This window comes from Paramisgurnus dabryanus, chromosome 24 (assembly GCF_030506205.2).
Source record: "Paramisgurnus dabryanus chromosome 24, PD_genome_1.1, whole genome shotgun sequence".
Lineage (NCBI taxonomy): Eukaryota > Metazoa > Chordata > Actinopteri > Cypriniformes > Cobitidae > Paramisgurnus > Paramisgurnus dabryanus.
In genome coordinates this window covers 6,232,441-6,245,156 of record NC_133360.1, presented here as the reverse complement: position 1 = coordinate 6,245,156, position 12,716 = coordinate 6,232,441, and the positions used below count along the sequence as shown (strand labels likewise).

Below are 12,716 nucleotides of genomic sequence, written 5' to 3'. Positions count from 1 at the left end.
GTAAAATGTGCTTCTGCTAAATCATTTATAACAGCAAATTATGAGCATGATTAATTCATTTGCGGTGTGGTGACCCATAACCAGGGAATTAGTGAGAACAGAAGAGCGAGAGCTTCCAAAGCATACAGGCACAACAGTCGACCAGCTAGCCAACTCCATCCCGAACAGAATTCATGAACCATCATGATCACAGATCATCCAAATACAAAGAGATTATTCAGAGAATATTCAGAGAAAATAGTCAATATATGTGAAGAATGAAGACGAATTGGATTTGTTAGCCCTATTTTCATTTTTGGGTGAACTATCCATTTAAGATCTGGCACAGCGAGCAGAAAATGGGCTGTACGTGGCATTAAGGGCTGTTCTTGTGTCTGCAGTATTTTCTAGACTTTGGTTAATATTTGATAAGATAACCACACACATTAATCACGTCACAGGCAGGAAATGAGTGACCAGGCACCTTATCGGTGGGTTATCTGAGGTTTACAAAAAAGAGGAAATTTAATGCTAATCTGAAGCTAACTTAACCTAACCTCGCCATCGGCATCGCTCTTACGCTGAGTGTGTCAACCGTAGCCACATACCGTGAAGAGACCGAGCTCTTTTTGCGCCCCCTGGCCCACTAATGCTTTATAACGCACTTTTCTCTGCAGGACGCAGTCATTTCTACAGGAGAACAGCATGAATGCTAATCAGTCGAGCTCTTTTACTCTAAATCACCGGTGCGGGGGCTGTAAGAACACATTGGTGATTTTAATACCCACAAACCCCCAGGGTTGGGCATCTAGTATGCTGGTTTATCAACGGGTATGAAAAAGAAGAGATGGGTAGACGAAAGAAACTTACACAGAGAAATGACAGTGAGATAATTTCAGCAAGAGCCGAAGAAATGTGCGAAACAATGAGATTTCAGTACGGATGAGTCATGGATCGAACCGGGATCCGTGTCTTTTTTACTGATCAGAGAAAATAGCAATGAAAAAGTGAAATTAAAACTCCTCAAACTGTGCTTAGGTGTGACAAAACTAACGGGGCTGAATTTGGAAAGTGGTGATTAAAACAATGTTCGCCGGTGAACGGCGAGGTCAGAGCGGTCCAATTAAAACCATGAGAGGAGAGACAGAACAGGCGATTCTTGTCCTGCAGGGTAGCAGCCAATTAGAAGCGTGTGATCAAACGGCGCAGGCCACGGGGAGACGGCCCTCTCTGGTGCTAACAAGTTCTACGCGCCCCGAGTTTCGGGAAGGCTGGGTCACGGTGCAAACTCACATACATCACCGTCTGAGATGTGAAGTTAGATAGAAAGTAAAATCGAAACAGACAAAAAGTTATAAAGAAAGATGAGGATCAAGAATATATCTGCTCCAAAATCTAGAGAGCTGCTTACATAGTGTACTACAAATGCAGCCTAGCAAAATTCAACCATAAAGTCACAATGAAACAAAGTAGCGATTGTCTTATTGTCCCCATCGTGATATATCAACCCAGTCACACGATATTACGTACCTATAGCTAAGTAATTTTTTGTCACGAATATAGTCACGAATTACGCGTTTTTTATGTGATTGTATCACAAATTTCTGTTTATGTGTCATTGTCACGTATTGGTTACTCAACTGTTTTGTCCTATTTTCTTACCATTGTCAGACGCGCAGCTTAGCGCTGCATCGAGTTGCGTCTAGGACAACTCGGAGGTATCGTACAACGGAAGTACACATTAAATAGCGCGAGATTAGTCAGATAGCATGTACTTCAAAATGCAAAATATACGTTAACAGCCAATATTAATAGTTAATGATTTGGAACAAATATGATGTTATTAAATGTTAAACTATGTGAGTGGCGCGACAAGGATTTGAGCAACTTCCTGAATCATAGCAGGGTGCCGCGGACAGGCGCCACCTGTCAGCGCCAGTGTGCGTATACTCATAGAAAACAATGTGTTCGTTTTTTTTTACGGGGCGGTGCTGCGTGTCTGGTGTGCGACCGCCTTAAGGCGACAATGGTTTAAAAATATAAAAAATAAATCATAAAAAATAGTATAAACCAACACTTAAAGTGACATCCTAACGCAAACATCAAATCTAACCCTAAACCGAAGTGCCAATGGTTTGAAAATAGTAAAAAGCAGTTGAGTAACCAATACGTGACAATGACAAATAAACAGAAATTTGTGATATGATCACAAAAAAACGCGGAAATCCGTGACAGTATCACGAAAAAAAAATTACGTGACTATAGGTACATAATTTCGTGAGACTGGGTAGGACATATATCCATGACGTATTTTGTTGCAATGACACATACGTCCTCACTACGGCACGCCCCATATGGCATTGTTTCTGTCTTTGTTCACACACAACGCTTTCTGTAAATGTTATGCCAATGCTAATGGGTCCCATTTACGGGAGCGTTTCCCAGAACATTTTGGGACCTGTGTGTTCACACAAAAGGCTTTCTGCCAATTTTACGAAAGTTTTCTGTACTGTATGCGCAACAATCTTAAAATGTCAAAACTAAAGGTACATTCTTATAAGCAGCGTTACTTCTTATGGAAAGAAATGTTTATGTTACTTTTGCGCTACTTTTTCTTACTTGGCTGAGGCTTGATCTCTTTCAGGCCTTGCAGGTGTTTTTTATTAGCGCAAAAATGTCAAGCTCTAGCGTGCGTAATTCTACGTTAATATGTTCAGTTTATTTCAGTACATTATTTTATTTTTAAATCAAATTAATTAAACTGAAAAGTAACTCGAAAGTTACTCAAATATTAATGTGTACATTTAAAAACTAATGCGTTACTTTACTCGTTACTTCAGAAAAGTAATATTATTACGCAATGTGCGTTACTTGTAATGCGTTACCCCCAACACTGCTTATAAGCGACTTTGTCGCTGTGTGTCTCTTTCAAAAGAGGCATTTCTAAATCTGGTTAACTGACAAGAGACTTGAACTCCACTGCTTCGTTCTCATTGGCAGTCGCTTAGGAAAGTCGCTCATAATTTGCATAAAGTAAAAAATTTCTCAACTGTGTCGCGCGACTGGACACGCGCCATCTGGGCACCAAACATCACTGTCGCCAGAGGTCGCCAATCTTTCATTGAAACCAATGAGATTTCATCGCTCTGTCACTGCTAGCCACTGCTAGCTTAAGATATCACGTATCCTTACATCGAGAAGAAACAGCATGCTAGATTTCGAAAAACATAGCTTACACTTCTAGAAGGTGGTCTCGCACCCTTTGATTTGGGTTTCACAATGCCATACCCATGACTGTGTGGTTTGGCGCCCTGCTCTGATCTTTGTTGGTTAAAACTCAACACCATGCCAAGGCCAGACACACCTGAAAGTGTAACAAAGGGCGCTAGCGTGTACGCATTTGACACCTAGGAAGCAAGCAGATGGCCAAACCTGGGCTGCTGTGGCTTCGGCCTCTTTGAAAAGGCTAGGACCGGGTCGGAGGTGGACGAGACTGCCAAGAAAAGCTCAAAGCTGGGGTCGGTATTAAGACAGAAACAGTAAGACTACAAGATGGACAAAAACTAAGACGCCTGTAGTGATTTTTAAAAGTGCAGGTGTCGCTTGCCTTGGATTTTTCCGCGCCACCTTCAAGGACTCCCAGCGGACGGTGTGGAAAAGCAGATGGCACATCTTAAGCATTCCGCTCACTGCTTTTGTGGGCAGCCAGAGTGAAGCTAAAAACAAACCTAAGCCTCTGAAAAGAGCACGGGGAGATTTACAGCAAAGCCTCCATGTGGGACACACCAAGAAGATATCAAGGTGACTGAGTATTTAATAAAGTCGCAAGCCTCTGAAGTTCACCGCTGCTGTGAGGCCTATAGCAAGGGCAGACAGACAAGCAAGCAGCGAATGCTTAATGTAGCAAACACCGATGGTGGATGATTTAATTGATTGTAATTGATATCCCCCACACGCATTCAGGTGATGAGGGGTCCCGTCCTGGAACAGGCGTGTCGGCCTGTGTTCGAGCTTTGTGGGGCTTGATCCTCTGATAGGGTTGGGTGTAAACTAGGCCCGCAGCAGATGGAGATGAGCACATGAGGGAAAAAGCGGTTGTTTTCCTTCCTGAGTTGTTTGGGTCCTGCCAAAGCCTGGATTTTCATGTAAAACTGGCCTTGGGTTCCGGCCCAGGAAGAGGTCTGCAAGCTGCCTGCTCCAGCGCTCGACAAAGACGAGGCAGATGGCTGGACCTCGTCGCGCGGAGAACAAATGATAAACTCGGCGGTGAGGTAGGCAGAGGTTTCTCCATTGGCCAGGGTGGATTTATATTTCTGCGGGAGGATTAATGGGGAGGGAGCGTTGTGTACGGTAGCTTGCCAAGAAAACCAAAGAATGCTGGTTAGTCTCTCTGAGGATTGGTGAGATGGTTTTGTAGGGATTTATCCACCCAAAAATAACACTTCTGTCACCCCTTAGCCTCATGTTATTCCAATCTCGTATGGCTTTCTTTCTTTCTTTTCAAGTTTTTGAAAAATAATGCTGAACTTCACATAAATTATTTTTACATAAACCTTTATTGTATATTATGTTATATAGACTACATTTACAGTCTACCATATGTCTCCTTTTGTGATCCATAAAAGATTGTGATTCAGGTTTGAAACTATGTAAGGGCAATGGTGTCATTTTATTTAACTTTAGGGTGAAATATTCCTCTGACATCATCATGCTTTGGTAAAATAAACCAGAAACTGTCAGCTCAAATGACAATTCAACAATGTAATCGATCTTTTCATGGTGGCTGATTTAGCTTTATATTCCTGCCAGTCTCCAGGTAGACAACTGCTAGAAGTGCGTAAATGGAATATTACCATGATACTTTTGGATTGTCATCCAAGTTCCTTCCTCACCTAAATGATGTTAATTACACCTAAAGGGATGGGTATTGCTAAAAATTGTGTTATTTTTAGCAAGAAACGACATAAGAAAGCTGACAGCGTAACATCTTGTTAAACTCAGTCATCGCACTGCATACACACCTGCTTTTAATAAGTATCTTTCTTTTTCCTGTAAAATGATCGAAACATTTAAATTAACCCCAGAGGGAAGACTTGATTTAGAAAATAAATACCCAATGTTAATATATATCCGTTTCACTGCAGCGCCCGGGAGCAATGAGGTTAAAGGGAAAGTTCATCAAAAAAAAAAAAAAAAAGGGAAACTCTGTGATCATTTGCTTACCCTTACGTTGCTTCAAACCTGTATAAATTTCTTTCTTCTGCTGAGCACAAATTAAGATATTTTGAAAGATGTTAATAACCAAACTAATCTGGGGCACCATTCACTTCCATAGCATTATTTTTTCTATAATGTAAGTCAGTGGTTGACATTGACTTTTTTTTCGAGGGCGCTCGATGCGAAGTTCGTCATAACATGTATGTAGCCGGTCATGTGTGTGGTTCCTTTTTTCAAAATATGTGATTAGCGCGTCAAGTGAACCTATGTGGATCACGTGTCTTGTCAAATTAAGTGCCTGCTGCAGACACGTTTAAAGGGTTTATGATAAAAGAGACGCTCCCATTTGCCAGATACTCGCATAAACTCATGCGTAATCAGAGTGTCTTGCGTGTATTTTGTGAATGTGAGCGTCTCTTTTATCATAAACGGTTTTGACGCATATGCAGCAGGCACTTATTTTGACAAGACACATGATGCACATGGTTCACATGACGCAACAAACACATATTTTGAATAAGCACCTCTTGGAAGAGCAGTCTCGAGCCGCCACTGTTGTAAGTCAATGGTGCCCCAGATCTTCTTGGGTAGATTGTCCTTTGTATTCAGCAGAACAAAGAGATTAATTCAGGTTTGAAATAACTTGAGGGTGAGTAACCTGCTGGCCACGAGATGGGTTTCAAGCCAGACTTTCATTGTGGGCACGGCCAGTTCTGAAAACCCATTCTGAAAAGCTTATAATACCCATTCATGCTTTCAAGCTTTGACATATTTTAAAGAAAAATTTGACATTTTTAAAGTCAGAGAAAAAAGTAAAACGGTATTTTTATCTTTAAAGGTGCTAAAGAATGCATTGAAATAATATGTTAAATTGTTCTCTGATATCTACAAAAAAGGTTTGTGGCTTTATTAAGTGCAAAAAATATCCAGAAATGGTTTAACATGTCCATTTACAACCCTAGGATTTGCCTTAAGAATAAAAAAATTTCTTTTATTACCTTATTAGGAAGGGTCATGAATAATAATGTTGAGCTCTGCTCTGATTGGCTGTTTCTCAGAGCAGCTCTTTTGAGTAGCTCTGTGTGTGTGTAAACAGACCTTATGTTTGACGAAGATACAGATTTTAAGGAATAAAATTTTTTTGGAGATTGTTAAGGACATTTCTGATTGATAAGTTTGTGGTTTTTTTAGTATAGTCCGGAAAAACGTAACTGTAAAGTCAATAGTAGAACTTCAGCTTAAAGGTTAGCATATAGCATTAACTAGCATTTAACACTAACTCAACAGTCACAATTTTGTTTTTAGTACTTAAACATCATTGTACTTAATTTAATGTGTAATGTCACAGTCTGTTTAAATAAGAAGGAGGAAACAATCATGTTTGAGGCTCACAGTATGTCATTACCATGTACAGAGCTCGTATTATTAATTTACGCCTACGTAAATACAGTTTTACATTCTACGACACCTTTAAGAAACAGAATGGACACCAAAAAGTTGGCGATCTATTATACACTGGAGTTGGGTGATAAAAGAGTAGAAACATAAGTTAAAAATATGAAGGTTATTACATATACACAAATTTTTTTTACATCAAAATAACATGCACCAATTACCAGTAAGGCCAAAAGCAAAACCAATTGTTTACCTCTAATGATTGACAGCTTAGCTTGGACATTGATCTCCCCCTCGCTGTTCTCTGCCACGCATTCGTAGATGTTCTCGTCTCGAGGCGCTCGGAGAGGCTGGATCCTCAAAACCGCTCCTGCTCCTTCATCGAACTCTATCGTCTGTGTAGAAGACAAACAGCATTAACAAACTTCACTATACCAGCAACCGGCGAGTACAATAGATGTAAACCAGGATGGGCGAGCCTGGAAATCTGTGCTATGCTTTTCAAGAGGGTTATGTTTATGTTTGCAATTATTTGTTAATGAAAACTGTCATGCCCTTTCTAAGCTTCAACATCTCCGACCTCCCGGACTTAATATCTAGATGACGCCGTTGCTGTGAGCTCCAATTACGCAAGAAAATTAATTAGGCTCCCGCTGTGGCATCGCATTTGATGTCATTGTAGCGAAATCAATAGGGAATGACAAAGAGGAACGGGTTCTTTGTAAGCCACTGGCGAAAACTTTTCGGAGTTTTCAAGGCTCCGCTAATGAGAAGCAGAGCTACGATGGCACGCTGTCCTAAGCGTGTGTAGATCAATATCAAAGCAATGCCCTCAGGGGGGAAAAATGAATTAATTCGAACCCCTCACGCGATGACTTTTAAATGCAGGAAGATGATAATTTGAGGCGAGTTGTCTTTTAGTGAAGGAATGCATTTCTGTTGATCTGTTTTTGAATTTTAGCAGTTGTTAACACTAAACTAGTTTTAATTAAGGAGTGCTTAGTTTCAATCAAGACCATACAGCTGCCAGCTGACACTTAAAAGACGACATGATTGGCCGAACCTGCCAGAAGCTCCACATTGTTATGTAAACAACAGATATCTCGCACTTCGAGAGAGTATTTTCGAGAACATTTTAGAGTATATATAACAACTATATATACTGATACATTTGTTTGCCCTTCGAATGTCAAAGTCTCACCTCGATGCGCTGAGAGTTGACCCTCTTTCCTTTCTTGTTCCATGTTACTCTTGGCTTAGGGTCACCTGTGGCTTGACATACGAAGGACACGACACCTCCGGAGACACCAATCATGTCTACAGGTACTTTTGTGAACCGTGGTGGAGCTGAAGAAGACAAAACAAGCAAAGTGATATTAGCATTCGGCTAACTTGAGAAGTAAACATAGTAAAGGTCAGTGGTTCTCAAACTGGGGGCCATGAAAAATAATTCATCATTAATTGTGTGTTATTAACTCATTACCCGTTATGAGTAATATTTTTTACTTGTGCAAAGACGCGTTTGAGGCAAATAGCATGTGTTTTTGCCGCAATCACACAGCATCATTCGCATTGCACCGCGCGGGTTCGCTTCTTTGCATTGACTTTGTATTTTATCTATTCGCGCAAATCGTTACTACTAACCGCACTACATTGTATTGTTTAATATGTTTTGTTTAATTACATTTCTAATGCTGCGTACACAACCAAACGCGAAAGGCATCGCGTTCCTCACTCGCGGGATTTAACTTTGTGTTATGCAAATTTTCGGCTAGAGTTTAGTATTTTTTACTTGCGCAAAGACGCGTTTGAGGCGAATAACATGTTCTTTTGCCGCAATCACACCGCATCATTCGCATTGCACTGTGCGGGGTTCGCTTTTTTGCATTAACTTTGTCTTTAATCTACTTGCACAAATCGTTACTACTAACCGCACTACATTGTATTGTTTAATATGTTTTGTTTAATTACATTTCTAATGCTGCGTACACAACCAAACGCGAAAGGCATCGCGTTCCTCACTCGCGGGATTTAACTTCGTGTTATGCAAATTTTCGGCTAGAGTTTAGTATTTTTTACTTGCGCAAAGACGCGTTTGAGGCGAATAACGTGTTCTTTTGCCGCAATCACACCGCATCATTCGCATTGCACTGTGCGGGTTCGCTTTTTTGCATTAACTTTGTATTTAATCTACTTGCACAAATCGTTACTACTAACCGCACTACATTGTATTGTTTAATATGTTTTGTTTAATTACATTTCTAATGCTGCGTACACAACCAAACGCGAAAGGCATCGCGTTCCTCACTCGCTGGATTTAACTTCGTGTCATGCAAATGTTCGGCTGGAGTTTATTATTTTTAACTTGTGCGATATTATTTTATATAATATTTTTTTCATTTGCGTTTGAGGTGAATAGCACGTGTTTTTGCCGGAATCACACAGCATCATTCGCATTGCACCACGCAAGTTCGCTTCTTTGCATTGACTTTGTATTTAATCTACTTGCGCAAATCGTTACTACTAATCGCACTACATTGTATTGTTTAATATGTTTTGTTTAATTACATTTCTAATGCTGCGTACACAACCAAACCCGAAAGGCATCGCGTTCCTCACTCACGGGATTTAACTTCGTGTCATGCAAATGTTCGGCTAGAGTTTAGTGTTTTTTACTTGCGCAAAGACGCAAATAGCACGTGTTTTTGCTGCAATCATACCGCATCATTCGCCTTGCCTGCCTTGCCTTGCATCATTCGCATTGCACCGTGCGAGTTCACTTCTTTGCATTGACTTTGTATTTAAACTAATTGCACAAATCGCTGGATATGCGTTTGGTAATGTCATAACTTTCTTTCGAAAAGAGGACCAATGTTGGAGAACCACTGATATAGGCAAATAAACAGTATGACACATGAGTACTTCAAATAGGAATAAGATACATTATTGTCAATAAAAATGGTAAAAGTGGTACACAATTATCGAAAATAAAACAGGTAATTTGCATTATTAAAGTTTGCTGAAATAATGTGTCAAATTTCTTTTTTAACTCGCTTGAGTTTCATTTTTCACACTGTAAATTGGAGCTCAGGTTGAGTCCATTGCATTGTGGGATACACTGTGGCATTTAGCAGATTTGGGCAAAAGTATACAGACAAATTGTGCATACTACAATAAACATACTATATATTGCTATGAAATAAATACTATAAAGTATAAGCACAGTAAGCTAACATGCTATTCCAAGCCATATTCAGTGCAGGTAAAGTTAACCTAACAAAAGTCAGCACATGACTGTCGTAACAGCAAATCAATCGAATTAAATCACCACGTGATTGCATGCACACCCACGTACATGCAATTTAATCAGCTACTTCCAGTGCATTCATCCATAAAACGGCATCAAACTAGTGCTGGGGCATGCTAGTAAATTCTTCATCTAGATAATGGGGAGCCATTTCGATTCCTGCGAGAGAAATAGAGATGGACGAGAAACCCGGGCGACCACGGGTCTGCGCTCCGAAACGGCTTGTGCGAACGGGAAGTGACTATGTATCAACATGCCGGTAATTACACCACAGACAATGTGCGCGCTGGCACGTTGACGCCGGCATGAATAATTTATTGCGCTATGAATAATAAAGCACTACAGATTCTGTCTTGATTCGAAAGTCCCTTGTCACAGGAAGCATCGGAAACTCAACGCACGTCTCTGGTAAGCCGTGGCAGATGTGAGCTAATGATATCCAGGAGACCATTGGGGATGACAGTCGATAGACGCTAGATCATTCGTTTCCAGAAAGAACAAACCGTGGTGACCTAGCCCTAGACCAAGGGGTGCCAGTTTGTGCCCATTCTTTGTAGATTATGCTATAAATACATTTTCTTCTCAACCCAGCACAGTTTGTTCTCATCTCATCAAATTATCATGCCGCTTTCTTCTGTACCTCTGCGTCCACCTGCTCTGCTTTTTTCCTTCATGGTGCTACAGGAGGTCAACCTCGACAACAAGACAATGAGAAGAAACTGTCTGGGGAAACGTGGTAAAATAAAAAAGCACACAGATGTGGGGAGATCATCAAACGGGCAAGTGAGCGAGGCAAATTAATTATTAATTGGCTGTGGGCGAGCTCCTGGTTCAGCGGGTACGAGTAAACACACATGAAGGAAAGATTCAAAGAGCCTGAGGTCGTTTTATTATAAATTAGAAGATAAGAAAGCTTAAACTTTAAGAACACACATTCAATGAAGACAGGGACCAATAAGCACAGGTTTAGCCCTTCAGGTGGCATAAGTATTTGGAATAGCAAAAAACGTTGGAAGTATCTAACGTAAATCTTTGATCTTTACGTCCGGTGAAACGGCTCCCGTGAGGTTTTTAACACTCATAAGACCCAATTTTCCTGTATAAGTTAAAGATCCGCAAGGGTAAAAATGACCCCAGAGATTAAAAGAGTGTTTACAAAAAATATATACATTTTTAATGATACAAATAATATATATATATATTTTACTTGCCATCCATACATTAATGCTGTGTTTTGGGAGATATGAAGTACTTTTGTACATGTTTACCACTAAATTCCTCAACAACACCATTAGCTTGCCTGTAAATTATCACATCTTTGTGAAAAAATTCACATAAATTATGATCTAAATTTGTTTTTAGATATTGATCTAGATGTTATGTGTTGGATTCGGCCATCAGGTGTTTAGTGTTTTAGTACCAGGCCTACTTTTCTGTGTTAAATTTGACATATAAAAATAAAAAAATGTTTTTTTTTTTTTTTGCATTTCCCATTCATTTTCACTTGGGGGCATTTTTTACCCCAAAATAGACTATTTAAGTAACATTTTTACCCCTCTTTAGAATGACCGACTCAAGCCCAGTTTTTTTATATGAATCTTGACAGATAATCTGGAAAGTCACAAAATCGTATTGCACTGAGATGAAGGGAACCATGTTTTTAAATTAAAGAAAAGAGGCTTGGGGATTGACCCCAAGGGTCTTATTAGGGATAAAAGCTCCCTTGTTTTACAGTATTGTGACGTAATAATGAGATATAGGGCGCATGTTATTAACAACCACTCCCATTTGAAAATAAAGGTCAACATTTTTTTTGTCTGGATTTCCAGCATGAACATCAAAAAATTCTGAAAAATCGAGATTACACGCCTAAATAGTTTAGTTCGCTTTGCTTCTCAAGTAAAAATATAAAAAAATAACTCAAATGCAAAACCCGCTAAGGGGGCGGGTACACAGGCGTTTACACTGTCGGCCGGCCTATGTTTTCAATTGTTTTCAACGCAAGTGCCATGCTTTTAAAAAACGCCAGCAACTTGTTTTACACACTGACGGCCGTCCAATCACAGTTGATAGTTCATAGCAACCAAAGCACTTAACTGATAAAATGATGGCAAGTGCCCACAGTCAGTGTCCGCCCGACATATTTAGCCGCGTTTAAATGCTTTGGTGTACACTCACCTAGCATGATTTCTTATTAAAAAATTTATAGATTCTGCCAACAAATCGGTATTTCTAAATGTAAGTATGTATAGTACGTGTCGAAAGCATTTCGGTTAATATCATTATCTCATTTTTGATTAAGGTGGCATTTAGCAGCTTTTGAATATGAGTTCCTTATGGCTTTTTTTATATTTATACTGAAAAACAAGACACAAATAGCAAGTAAGATACGCATTTGTTTGCATTGAATATCCTGTGGATACAATATACTGTATATCACAACTTTCTATACTCCCAGCACAAAATAATCGACACTTTGGCTACGGTTACCATGGGCGAAATACACTACTGCAGACACTACAGGAGAGAGTACAGCTTAGATCGTGGCCAGTTATGGATTTCCTGACAAGATTTTGACAGGAGCGAATGTGAGGCTTGTAAGCATAGCAGAGAGGTTTTGATGGACCGAGGTCCTTCAGAAGACAAAGGGAATCGCTCGAACAATTAACCTTTCCGCTCTTTCAGAGGTACGTTACGTGCCGAGCTGACAATTGTCTAAAATATATCATCGGGTAGATCACGTGTATACAGTACGCAAAACATGATGGAAGACAATGATACAAATGTTTAATTTACCCCGAATGCCACAAATAATGCA

General features: G+C 39.9%; 1 protein-coding gene across 12 annotated transcripts in view; it reads right to left on the bottom strand.

Annotated features, from left to right (window-relative positions):
- ptprsa (protein tyrosine phosphatase receptor type Sa) overlaps nucleotides 1-12,716 on the bottom strand; it is a 233,349-nt gene that overhangs the window by 111,151 nt on the left and 109,482 nt on the right. For all 12 annotated transcript variants that reach the window (XM_065244402.1, XM_073813439.1, XM_073813437.1 and 9 more), the window contains 2 exons: nucleotides 7,793-7,938; nucleotides 6,845-6,986 (listed from right to left, as the gene is read on the bottom strand). In XM_065244402.1, coding sequence (XP_065100474.1) covers nucleotides 6,845-6,986; nucleotides 7,793-7,938 — 288 coding nt within the window. The remainder of the gene's footprint in view (nucleotides 1-6,844; nucleotides 6,987-7,792; nucleotides 7,939-12,716) is intronic.